This window comes from Mytilus edulis, chromosome 6 (genome assembly GCF_963676685.1).
Source record: "Mytilus edulis chromosome 6, xbMytEdul2.2, whole genome shotgun sequence".
Classification (NCBI taxonomy): domain Eukaryota; kingdom Metazoa; phylum Mollusca; class Bivalvia; order Mytilida; family Mytilidae; genus Mytilus; species Mytilus edulis.
The window spans coordinates 44979186-44993676 of record NC_092349.1 but is presented as its reverse complement, the minus strand read 5'-3'; the positions used below and the strand labels follow the sequence as shown (position 1 = coordinate 44993676).

At 31.6% G+C, this 14491-nt stretch overlaps 1 protein-coding gene and 1 long non-coding RNA gene across 2 annotated transcripts in view; both read right to left on the bottom strand.

Moving 5' to 3' along the window:
* Nucleotides 1-908: 908 nt before the first annotated feature.
* LOC139527741 (uncharacterized) lies at nt 909-3400 on the bottom strand. Its single transcript, XR_011665424.1, has 3 exons — nt 3189-3400; nt 2665-2770; nt 909-1018 (listed from the first exon to the last, which is right to left on the bottom strand). It is a non-coding gene; the product is annotated as an uncharacterized lncRNA (long non-coding RNA).
* A 9371-nt stretch (nt 3401-12771) lies between these two features.
* LOC139527740 (uncharacterized) overlaps nt 12772-14491 on the bottom strand; it is a 39595-nt gene continuing 37875 nt past the window's right edge. Inside the window, exon 18 of the mRNA XM_071323382.1 lies at nt 12772-13542. Within this exon, the coding sequence (XP_071179483.1) occupies nt 13465-13542 (78 nt within the window). The 3' untranslated portion in view covers nt 12772-13464. The remainder of the gene's footprint in view (nt 13543-14491) is intronic.

Sequence of the window (14491 nt, the reverse complement as noted above, 5' to 3'; positions counted from 1 at the left end):
TAAAGGAAATGAAAAATCATCTGTTCTATCATAAATTTTGATATTAATCTTCCCGTTAAGATAGATATCAAGATCCAGGATAGGATTGTCATATCACACACAAAATAAACACAGTTGCTGGCTTAGTTGAGCAATAAGGTAACTATACTGTAAATTGAGGTGAGGATACGTCAAAGATTCTTTTTGCATAAATTCTTTGCAGAGTTAATCAAAAGCAAAAAGAGGTTAAAAGAGTCTTAAAAGAATGACAAATGACAAATGATGAGTCTTATCATACTTCCTTCGTTTTCAACGAACCGCTACTGGTTAACTGTTAGATTACTTAGGTATCATAAGCTCATTCTATTTCTAAGAAAATAAAGTTCAAACTCATACAGAATGTACAGGCAAATAAACCAGATATAAGTTTGCTTTCTTTTGTAGTTTTTTTTTTTTGTCACATATCTTCGAACTTCCGTACGTTTTGTGCATATCAAGATTTCAAATATTTATGTCTGAGAGTTCCTTGTCAACGAAATTAGCAGCATTTTGTAACCATGGTGATATCATCTTTTATTATGCAATCGCTACTTGGAAGCGGGTTGTATTAACAACTGTTTGTCCATTCGTTCACCCTTTTTTTTCCATTTCTTCCGGAATTACAAATCAGAGTTTGAAAACCCTTCCTGTGAAACTATTTTACCGGGAACTTATCGCTTCTCAACGAACATTTTACTAATCACTACAAATGTACATTCTACATGACGATGTACTCATTGAAAAATTCTACTGTTATTAATATTGCTTTCATAAATAATGGCTTTTATATCATGTATATAGCTACTGTCCTTTCTTTTTTGTTTTTCTATAATACCGATTTAGAGCTAAGTATCATCGGTAATTTAAATTTATAAATTAAACTTTTAAACTAAACAACACTAATTGTGTTATTATCAATCTACCTGTGCTGCAAATTGTTGACACCGACAATGCGTGCGTGGTTATGGTTTTATTAACACATCCATTAACATTGTCACACCTAAAGAAAACAATAATTGTTAATGAGATACCATTATATGTATTAGTTGATACTCAGTTTTCAAAAGTATACCTTTGAAAGGGTTTTGATAATATATCAATACAAAATAACAGTTAAAAAACGATACATATGCATACACATACTCTATCTCCTGTCCTCCTAAAAATTATGAAAGTATTTCTGTATTCATCTTTTCTATATCAATATTATAATATACACGCCTCCCAGTTTCTGTGGGTATCTCATTAGCACAAACTTAGTTAATATTGCATGATACCTTAACAAATATTGCTCTTGGGTAGAATTGTGAGAGCCAGTTCTTTAATACAACTGCCTAAATTGTTACGGTGAACCTCGGTTCTAGAGTTGTACAATTCCGATTTATTCTAAGGTACAAATGTGAGAATGTGTTCCAGGGTAGAATATTTTGAAATGACGAAACTAGAAGCGGCTATATTATCCTTATTTTGAACCAAGCTGTATTCTTCCGGGTGGTCCATGAATACTTTAGGGCTGTTAATTGCAGGTAAGATATTTTGATTAAAATGACCATATGAAAAACGTGTATAAATGTTATACCGTTAAGGACCTTATTGAACCAATGCATGTATACTGTTGCATTTAAGTGCACACGGTTACGGGTCGTGACATTTATAAACAATTTGTCCTTCAAGTTGGTGCACTTTGAAAATAAGTGAATTTAATTTAGTACATATATACATGTATGCAATAGAGTGATGTTTATATTTTGTTTATATTTTTCAATATTTTTTATGTATATTTATAAATTAAACTTTCTCATTATAGTTTGTTTCCCCATAAGAGAAATCAAACTGGAACTATTCTTATATTACAAAGGAGGAAACATAGAGGCTAGGGATACCTGATGAGGATAAGCCTAGGTCACATGACCGTAACCGAAACACCTTTTTTTTTAGTATACACACAATGATTGAACTACAAACATGCAATTGTGAATTTCTGAGAAAAATATGGAAATAAATGCAGCAGAATGTATTTCATAACCAGAAATATTTATCATACACTGAGTTTACCAGCTCTTAATTACTCTAAATGTATGCACATAGGAAATCGAATTGGAAACGAAGTTTTATGATAAGATATACTGGATTGGTCCTGGACCCGATTGATTTTAACACTTTTCCTTTAATTGTATACAAATATCATCTATTATAGTATGGCGCATTACACTAAATCTTATAATGTGTTGATTCAATATGATAGTTTACATGTCTTTGTATTGATAGTTGACTTCGTTCTTTTTCATTAAATATCTAAACATGTAATGTACTCCATGTTAGATGAAATAGCTAACAAGTTTGTCTAAGCATATTAATTTCTTTTTCTTTACCTATAATGGTCTACTTTTACAAATTATAACTTGGATGGAGAGTTGTCTAATTGGCAAATATACCACATATTCTTATATCTATTTGTAAAATTTTTAGAATGTTTTTTATACTTCTCTAAAATGAAGATTTTATCATGCTTTATTCATTTAATTTACCGAGAAAAATAATAAATTAAAATAAAGTAGTACTGTATGAATTCGAAAAGATGATGTGTACGATAAATTAATTTGAAAAAAACAAAGACAGAATTGAATGTGAAAAAAAAGGATATACCTTTGGTGTAATAAACAAATACATTTCAGTATACATCGATCGCCGTACCAATTCGTCTTACAAGGAACACATAAACTTTCTTCAATTAGGAATCCAATCTGGCATCCTATAAAACAGAATTACTGTCAAATGCAGTTCAGTTTGCACCCGTCCTAAGTCAGGAATCTGATGTTCAGTAGTTGTCATTAGTTGATGTAGTTTATAAGGGTTTCTCGTTTCTTTTATATAGGTTATATCGTTGGTTTTCTCGTTTAAATGGTTTTACACTAGTTATTTTTTGGGGACCCTTTTTAGCTGCTTGTTCCTAGTTAGCAAAGGCTCCGTGTTGAAGACCGTACCGTGACCTATAATGTTTTACTCTTATAATTGTGACTCATTGGCACTCATACCAATCTTCTTATATCCAGATATAATAAAAATGAAATACATGACGTTTTTTGAAAGTTCATTAAAAAAAAGGAAACAGATTGCAACTGATAATTTGAAACAAACAATTCAGTTCACATTTTTCTAAAGGTACATACCGACACACTTCCCATCGATTAGCTTATGATCAAAACAACATAAAAGGTTTCTGAAAAAATAATTGTTGTACGTTTATCATAAATTTGAAGTACCAAGGTAATAAATATAATACATTAAATTGGTTTTTGCTGTTCATGTTCTAAATTTGTGTCAATGATGTATATCCCATTCAATATCCTTTGTTTTTTTCTATATAGTACAAATGTATTACTAAAAATATGTATAAATGTATCCACTGAAAAGAGTGAGTGTGCAGGCAAACATTTATTTTATCATTTTATCGCCAATTTAGACCCGAAGTGATTAAGAGGAAATCGTGTAAATATTACTTTATCATTAAAGACTGCATATCAACATGATCAACTTTTAAAAACGTTAAGTCAAAGAATTACTGGTATACTTCAAATAAAAATACAGCACAAAAGGCACTCCAAAAACAAACCAATAAAGATCGAGCAAACATAACTTTTCATTTAACTTGCAGTGAACTAGGCCGTTATTTGTTTAACATTTATTATTTCGGGGTCTTTTATAGCTGACTACGCGGTATGGACTTGTTCATTGTTGAAGGCCGTATGGTGACCTATAGTTGTAAATTTCCCTGTCATTTGGTCTCTTGTGGAGAGTTGTCCCATTGGCAATCACACCACATCTTCTTTTTTTATATTATTTGACAAGGACGAGACGATAGGCACCGCATAAAAGTGACACTAATCTGATAACTATATGATGAAATGCACCAGTTGGTGAATAGCTAACACAACATGTTGGTAGTTACCTTCATCTGTCTGGCCCTTTAATAATACAACAAAACACTAACCATCGGTGCATATGTTGTTATTTCGCAGTTATAAGCACACGCAAGCTTCTTCAGTAAACCAACAGAACCGTTCTGTATCCTCGTTAATAATTTATTTTAAATAAGTTCAGGAAAGATCGGCAAACAAAATGATTGACAGATGTTTTTTTCTGCCGTCACATACGTTTTTTTGTATTGTGAACATACTACTATTTGATTCTCCCTGATGACTCGGCAATTAACAGATGGGCGAAAGATACTAGAGGGCAGGACATTCAAACTCATAAATCGAAAACAAACTGACAACGCCATTACTAAAAAAGTGAAATCCAAACAGACAAACAATAGTCCACAAAACACAACATTGAAAACTACATACTAAGCAACACGAACCCCACCAAATACTAGGGGTGATCTCAGATGCTCCGGAATGTAAAGCAGATCCTGATTCGTATGTGGCACCGGTCGTGTTGCTCATGTTAGTACAAACCCGGTAAATAGTCTTTTTCGGTAGGTCTTTTTCGTGAAAAGGGAACGGGGTTGAAGTTACGACATAAGTAACATATTCACTATCATCTGTGAAACGGATATTCCATAACGGTCAACCAACTCCGGAGGGAGTCCCTAAAATTTACGAAGGGACGATTTCAACCTCCCCATTTGGAACTATTGGTTTAATATCCTCCAGAGACCCCCCCCCCCGCCTTTATCAATAAAATCATGATAGGCAATACAAGCCCGGAAATATCGTATGCATTGGCAGATATTACTCCGTGTGTAGTCGCTGCGGGAATATTGCTACATAGAAATGAAATTGTCACAGTTCTGAAGCTGAAATGATATTTTTTGTCTGATAGTTTTCTCCTCATCCGACTCTAACTGTCAATTTTTAGATGTAAGTCAAAATATAAGGCATACTAAATTGTATCTGTGGTATCCTGATTCTCTAGTTCTATGGGATAGATGCGTACAACATAGTAAAAAAAAAATTATCTAGTGAGAGTACATCTATCTATAGCCGAAAGTAAAATTAGAGTTTAGGGATACTGCTGACTTCTTTTATGTCTTCCTTATAAGTTCCTGTATGAAGTCAGCCTCATAAAAATGAAGAAACAAGTCGGCAAGAAGAGGGACAAAATTATTTTCCATGGGAATACCGATAGTTTGTTGAAAAACACGTCCTGTAAAAGTAACCAATATGTTGTCAAACATTAGCTCTCAAATTGTCTGCTTTCAACGTGTTGGTAATTTCAATAAAGCGTTTCGGACAAATGACATTTATAACACGTTGTTTTCATCTTTATTATCACTGGGTCGATGATACCACTGATCATGCTGATGTTGGGCCATAATTAGTCCTTGATGTATCATCAGCGAAGTTATCTGTACTGACATGATGTATTATGAGCATTTATATTATTGTCCGTTTAAAAAATTTAGAAATTATTACCAAACTAACTCCCCCATACACATTTTATCTTAATTGATTTCTAAGTAAGGTTCTTTTTAGTCATATAGCTCTTTTTAGTCATATAGCTCTTAACCTGTTTTCGTTCTTATACATGTTATACAACCTTTTTTTGTTTTGTTTTACAGCATGCTGGTGGACTTTCAGTCCCTGATTTTATCATTCGCACAGAAGTCAGTACTGACATGATTTATTCCAATACTTTAAAACATTGTCCGTTTAAAAATATTATATTACAAAATAAACAATCAAACGACCTTAGATCAATTTGGCTAATTGTTTTGATGTTTTGTTTGGTTCAATAACCTTCATCTCTGTCAGATTTTATACATTATTGGCTTTCAGATTTTTGGCTTTGAGCGTCTCATTGTGATATTTATTGTATATGTGGCATACCTTGAGCTTGCAAGATATTATCTTGAATTTTGGCCTCTGTTCAAAAACCATTTTAATGATGGGCGCAATTATTTCTGAATGAACAATATCATAACTATCTTTATATAAAAAAAGACAATAATAATTTATTATTGGCTTAGTTTGTAAGTGCAAACTTGTTTATACGATGACCAAAAAAATAAATAAATAACAGTTAATCACATGTGAAGATCTAAATGCATTAGTAAATACGTACCCTTTTTTATCCGCGCATACACCTTTATCGTTGAAATTAAGGGTCATAATAATGTATCCCATATTATACAAAACTGTACAAAAAAAAATATATTTTAACATTTTAAACCAATTTGCGTCCAGTATATCAGGAAATATTTAGTCTAATAACTTAGTTTTGATGTTAAAAACATCACCGGATGAAATACATAGTGAATCAGCGATTCAACAAGGAAGTTTGTTTTTAATAGAGTGATAAAAAGCATTGTTCATTCAATATCCTCAGTACGTGAAACATAATAAACACAATATAACATAATTATTAGGCCTTTCCACTTTTCCGTGGAAAGACCTATTGGTTATCTTCTATTTTTTTTTTCTTCCTCCTAATTTTTTCCGTCGCTGTTTTCATGTCCCTTAGATATTTGAAATATAATATCGTACAGTTTGTACGCTTTCGTAACTAACACTGGGTAACCGAATACTTTTCCATGTAAGAGTTATCCCCCCAAATACTGTTTTATTTTGTTATTTCTAACACTTCGTAACCGTATAAGAAACCGACAAATTAATTTTTCTAAATTACTCATTGTATCCTAAGGATGTTTTGTTTAATTTGACCAAAGCCAAATAAAGATTCCATATGAGAGTTATTTCCCCTTTTGTTTTTGATATAAGTGAACTGTATTTGTACCAGGAAAACCACAAGTGATAGGGGTCTAGGGTCTTTTGATTTGAGGTCATTGGTCCAAAAAAATAATAATGAGGTCAAGGTCAAAGGTCAAGGTCATGTTCATTTTTTTGATTTTGGCTTGTTATCACTTATTTTCAGAAATCTTATAAGATACCGACAAAATGTTTTCATGAATAGTTAGTTGCGACATGTTGTAACACGTAAATTTTAGTTGAAAGGGTACATAGACATTTAATGGGAGTTGCCCCCTTTTATATCTAGTCGTATGGTCATATATAACTCTTTAACAATAAATAATAGAGACCTAGAGTCTTTTAAATTGGGACCCTTGTTTCATGACCTTGGAATTGTGGTCAAGGTCAAAGCCTGATTTGACGTTCTAGATTTTGACATTTGCTTTAACTTTTAATTATGCATAATAAACCTAGGTTGCAAGTGATATGACCTTGAAAAAAATCAACTGGAAATGACCTTTTGTAAACCGGAAGTAGTCATTTTTGTACTTATTTGATGTAAAAGTGCATAGAACCATATATATTTGGAATCAGTGTCAAGTTAACTATCAAATGAGACCGAAACTGACACTTTTCAAACAGGAACTTATTTTCCTTATTTGAAACAAACATGTGTAGAAACCAAATATTTTTAGATTCAACGTACAATAAGTTATCATTTAGCACTGAAAGTTACATTTCTAACCGAGTTTTATTATTTTTAACATCAAAATATATTGTTTCGGGTGGAAAGACCTTCAATTGTTCTCTGAACAATTGGTTTTTAATTCTTATATGATTTGCATATAAATCTATAAATACTTGAAACGAATTGGTCAATTATATCGTTTGTCTTTACTTACACTTCGATGAACCATGTTTCCGAAACTACTTTCATAACCTTAACTGTGATCTATTCATACCCAATAAAATTAACGGTACCAATTTCCTTGCACCAGATGCGCATTTCGACAATACATGTCTCTTCAGTGATGCTCGTGGTCAAAATATTTGCAATCCAAAGCTTATACATGCATGCAGGGATCTCGGGATTATCAGTAAATAGAGATTGAAAAACAAAAACATAACAGTTGTTTCTATTCAAATGCATATACATGATATACATTTGTATTACAGAAAAGAAATAATGCAATAGAGCTTTGCAAATGTATAAAATTCAAATTCGTATAAAATTCAAGGAAATTTCACGAATGATTTGGCGAATTTACGTCATAGCAAAACACGACGTCATACGAATGAAAACGTCATGCGAAAGATTATTTCGTTACTTGATCGATTCAAATTCGGATAATATCTAATTCAAATCAGATTTTTGAGGTAGGTGCTTTTTCAATTAGATTCTATTGCATTTTTCGGACATTTTTGCATTTTAAAAAGTGAATATGGCGGCTTACCCCTTAGTTCCGATATGCCATTGTGCTTTTGATGGTATATATAGTAGCCATCAAACCAAAAACGTTAATTAAAAATTCCTTATTGGCTGAAGAATGATAAGGATAAAGGGGCTCTTAATTACAAACTAAACATAAAAGTCTGTTTTTTTAGTTAATCACCCCGGTTTACACATCAATAACCTGCAGAAAATTAGGTTTAATCCTGTAATGAATGCAAATAATAAACATGTAGCTAATATAACTCCAAAAAAAGCCCATATCATGATGATTTTTCTAGCATTACTTGATAAAAATTAAATATATTCTGTTTAGTTTGTTTGACATGTCTGGTATTTGCTGTGAGGCACAGTTAAAAAGAATAACAAAACATTTGGTTTCGAATTTAATTTAGTTCGTTTGATTTTTGGTAAGTCAGATATATCTTACATAGTTCTTATAATTAATGTTAGGCTTTCAAGTTTTCTATGTTTATGTGTTGCTGTGAATGTAAATACAAAATATTAAGTCAACATTGCCTGAGCAAGTGAAACCCTAGTTTCTCAACAATTTAAATATTAAAAATGGGCAATTTTAGAAAGATTTGTAATCAAATATTGCAGTATTGAAGTTCTGACTAGTAGGCTAATGATATCCACGAGAACTGATATCCCAAGAATAGATTTATTGATGACATAAACATTTGACGGATAATATCTAAACTTTTGAAATATTACTAGTAATAATTTGTTGATACTTTCTTTTAGCTATTATCATGACTGAATGGCTACTTTGGTTTACCACTCAAACAAAAAATAAATAAAAGTCGTCAGTAAAGGCAATTATCCCTATAAAAAGTCGATTTGTAGATCTTGTTCAGTTGATATGTTTTCTCTTTCTCTTTTTTAGTTTTCAAGATAAGAGCCGAACTTGAAAAGACATGATGCAAATCCTTTTTATCCCCGGCTTAGTATATTTCTAGGATTTTGATTGGTAAACGCACGTCGTTACAAAACTCATAGCCCCTAAGTGTTGCTAATCCATATCCCCGGACGTTGCTACCCATTACATCGGGGAAACTCACGCGCGTTTTCCTTAGTTCCATGGTTGTTCCATATGAAATATCGAATTCTGTAGATTATCCATGATGTCTGTATAATTAGATACTTAATCCACTAACGATTTTATCTTATTATGTCGATTATTTCCACTCATTTTAGTAAATGCATCACTATTCTGCCAAATTGTCAATGAATGGAACTACTGACCTAGCTTTGCAAATGACCCACGTTGACGTCACACCGTCTATGATGTACAACTCTCACAACTTTGATTGCCAATTTCGACCCATTTCATTTTCTCTGTCTTTAGATTAAAAACGTGTTATATTTGTCTACCTGTAGGGTTCTACCAAAGGTAGTACCCTACACCCCGTTGAAAATATGTCAAAATCCCAAATTTCAATAAAAGATATTTAAAAAATGAAAAAAATGTTACTTGCACGTTAAACTTTTTGGTCGAATTTCTCTAAAAATCGTCAGGTTTAGACTAAGACCGTGGATAAATTCGTTATCTACGTTCATATCCGTAGATATGGATATTTTAACACCCTTCAGTACTCTGTAAACCTGTACTTGGATACTTCAAGGTGTTAAAATATCCATATCAACGGATATGAACGTAGATAACTTGTATTCTTAGAACAGCAAATCTATTAAAAGGAAATCGTCATAAAAGGAGTAGGTTCAGTAAGACACCTTTTTGGCCCCAAAATATAATATTTTTGGAAAATTGTGAAAATGTAATCTTTAGCTATATTTTGGAAAGTAAAATGCTTCTGTTACAAAAAATATGAGTTGTTTTTGACATTACAATGCACAAATATCGCGTTCTAGCATCACTAAGTCATGCTAAATTAATGAACTCTTCAAAATGTTAGCATTTTGGTTAATTTTTAGACGGTTTCCGCCTAAAATGAAAGTGGCCGCATTCGTGTTCATTCATAATATTTAAATGTAAGTTGTATTCTATGATAATACAAAACGTATATAAAGGTTGAGGATGAACACGGATGCGGCCACTTTCATTTTTGACAAAAACCATCTGAAAAGTGACGTTTTTTTTTGGCATATTTGATAGATTTTTCATATTTAAGGTCGAATCAGAGCGTTTTTAATGACTAAATCAGTTAAAATCTTCACATAAACTAATCGAATCAATTGAAATAGACATTTAAGTGTTTAAAAAGTGTCCAAAAACTTTCGTGATGTGAACCTTAAATTTGGGGCCAAAATCGGCCCTTACCGGACCTACTCCTTTGGTCAAAATGGACAGACGGTTGACAATGATATTCTTTTTGACTTATCGTTTTCACGATATAAAAAAAATATAATTGCATTCTAATCTATCGATGTCATGTTGTTTTGTATGGCCAAATAGTCAAAGGTGATTGTGGCCAAGTTTGTATTAATTTGGTTAATTAGTTTCTGAAGAGATACATTTGCAAAAAATCGAAGGACGACGAACGATAAACATCAATAAACGACAAACAACGACTGCCTAATGAATGTCCGCTGGTCATCAATGGTACGAATCGTGTGATAAAAACGCATACAAGAAACCAAGATAAGCGAAATAAAAAAGAACTCATCATAGGTAACAGGTGCAATACTACCAAATCATAATACGTAACATGCGGTTGTATCCTAAAAATGGTCGAAAAAAAATATTCCTTTGAATTTGAAAGTTGTTGGTAATTAATCCTAAATTTCAGAATATTTTGGAAACTTGAGGTTGCATGGTTACTAAAGCTAGTACACAGGTAAATAGAGGTGAACATTTTATATGTTAACTTCCAGTGATGGTTATTATCTCATATACAATAAAATGAAAAGTTAACTTCAGCTATAGTACTGTACATAATAAAACTTAACTCATGCAAAGTATTCTTTATTTGAAACAAAAAAAAAATTCTGCACAATTTTTTGAAAAGTGCAAATTTAACATAGATTAATAATCAATGGGGATGTTAAACCTAATATGGGAATCTTAACATGCACATTAGACCTTGTGTGTACTCTCATTTGATAAAAGGTTCATGCTATTTAAGTGACATATTACAAAAATGATACATTCTGAGTAAATTGCCTTGAAAAAGGACACTACCATGAATAATAGTAGACAGAGCAAGCCATACACAGTGTTTACGTGAGCTTTTTCTGATTTTCTTATTCCTTAAATTTTTCTATAATAGACAACTTTTTTCTAAGTAATAAATGAGTAAAAGTTACCCCACAAATATTTATTTATTGGCTTAAAAAATTGACATTTTGAGGAAATAAGGGTTATAAGTGGACCAAAAGAGACTTTATAATGAAAACAAAGACGTCCATTAGTGGTATTTACCGTCATAAAGTCATCTTTTATGTTATATTCTAGTGTTTGTAGGCCGATAAGATGATTTGTTTAATCATTTGTTGGTCCACACTATATTCCATTATATTGATTTGGATTTTTCGAAGAAATTTTGCTCGAATCACCAGCCTTAGATGCCGTCTTCGATGTACTAGATTTTTCTCAAACTTTTTAACTGATTATGAAAACACTTAAGAGTAATGCTTGGCAAATAAAAATTGTTTAGTTTATTCAACAAGAAAGTCTTCTTTAGGTGTTATACCACAAATCATAGTACGTCACATCCGGTATTCTTATTGGTGACCGTTACTTTTTTTTATTATCGATTATGAAAGCGTAAAAAGCCCTGAAACAACACATATACATACACTTCAAACGAGAAAGTAAAGACCTGCTTAATGAACAAAATAATTAGCAAAAACAAATATTATATGCAACAAACAACAACTGCTGAATGATAAGTTCCTCACTTAGGAGAGGCGCATACAGAAAGTGGCAGGATTAAACTAGCCTTGGGCAGTGGTATAACATTACACATGAGAACAATCTTTATTGTTCTATGTTGTTTTTTATTGATTGTTGTTTTAATCCCATTTTGTTAGTTTTCCAGTAATAAGTTAAAAGTCCATTTGGTATATTTCGCCTCTATTTAAAGATTTTTATTTTTGTGTTATGGTTTTCTTAGAATACTTCTATTAGGCTTTTGGATCCTTTTTTATTATTTATATAGTGCGTAATGCCACTTAACAGGGAAAAGACTGCACCTGATAATCACGACGAATTGACTGTGAAAGGAAAATAACGTAAACTAATTTAACTGACAAACTGTTTTTAGATAGAGAAGGTTATATTCGAATCTCATCCATCGACTGACACACGAAACCTATAGTTCGGACTTAATATGTGAAAAATGTCTAAGGAAGTAATTTGTTTTTGTAAGGTACAAAGGAATAGGTACTTCCGATATTACCATCATCGAAAGTAAACATTCGTAATGACAAATAAGATACAGGCTTCAATTTACAATGTACCGATGATAAAACCAGCCTAAGAGGTTATATACTGGTTTGTTGGTTGTACGATTTTTGTTTGTATGGTTTTGGACCAATGCATTTTTTATTGAAAAATGTGAGTCTTATTAACAAATAAACTTTATTAATAACATATCGGTAAGTTAAGGCAAATATATATTATATAATTAGTCAACAGAGCAATTATTTTCATATATTAAATATAATGACTAACAAAATAAAATTAACAGCATATGCATAAAAAAACATAGAAAAATATCTTGAATACAGATAATGCTAAAGGAAGTAATTCATAGTCTATGTATCAATTTTGAAACTAAAGCTAATCAAACAATATGGGATATTTATTGATCGGTTCTAGAGTATCCATATTCTTGCGTTACTGGCATGATTCTACAAAATGTAATTTCATTTATTATTTGAAGCTATTTTGTAACGTCACACCAATAAGCAACCTATTAGAACTCACTATTTGTTCTAATAGCTTCAACATGCTCAAGACAGCGGTAAAATCGACTTAAGCTTATAGCTTCGATATGTGATGCAAAACAATGAAGAAAACAGTCTTTATAATTGAGTACACACCTAATGTTGATTTTGAATTAAAGACTTTGGAAGTGTTTTAAAGCTCTCAAATATTCATCCGTTTGATATATGAGTATTGAAATAGAGAATGGGCTAAGGGGATGTTTTCCCTAACACGAATTAGAACGTAGTTTCAATTATTGTGAGGTTCAGTGTAAGTCGAAACTTATTCTAAAAAAAAATGGTAATAAGCGCTTTACAATCATTTATTTTCGAATTGTTATTCTTGAAAAAAAACTCCTCTTCAAAACGTTCTAACATGTGTTACATATAGATTAGACAACTGTAGCGTTAACTTGAATACAACGGGGTAGTCTTAAGTTCACTGCATACATTAATGAATCTGTCCCCTCCGAGTCTCACTAATGCCTAAAAAAACCAAAATGTATTGTTATGAGATTTGGATAATAAAAACACACAAATAAAACATCAAATGAAGAATAATAAAATGAATAAACGAATGCACGATTATAAATAATGAATATTGATATGAAAAAATGTCAATACACCTACCAAATATAATATATCGCTCGAAAGCACAACATAAGAACAATCATTTATCCCGGTTTTGAATATTTCATTAAATCTACGTCAAATTAAGGTCGATGATGGACACTATTTTTCCGACGTAGTCGGTATTAGTTTCGGTTTGTGCCCTTTGAACTTAAGGACGCATCACTATGGTAACAGAATACTGCATGCTCGAAAATCCTTTCTGTGATTGGACAAAATGCTGTCATGGTGGGTGATTTGGTTGTGTTTGTTAATTATATCGTGATTGAAAAGGCAAGTGAAAAACTATAAATATTTGAACTAGATCTTACAAAGATTTATATTCTTATTAAAATAATTGTTTCTCCAATAGCTCTTTGCATCCGTGACAGCTGTTATTCGGGACAATTATATAATTTTTAATGTAAATTTGTTGTACGAACGTACATGACTTTTAGAACGCACCTACGCATGTGAGATTTCCGCGGGGTTTTGGTGAATGTAAACAGAAAGATACGAGGACCGAGAATACTGAACACAAACAGAGAAAACGTTATCTAAATGGTATCTTTGTGCTTCTGAATGTTATCGAAATGATAGTTTTAAACATATACTCATATTTAAATACGTCGGATATCTTTTTTAAAGATAGTTCTTGTTTTATTTAAGATATTATCAATATTAATTGTTGAAACAAATTATTGCTTTCGCATAATGAAATGATGAATGGAAAGAATGGAAAGAAGGAAAGTTTAACTAAGGTTAACAGTTATTAATCAAACTTACCTTGAAATAATAATACAATAAGTTTGAAAATGAACGCAAG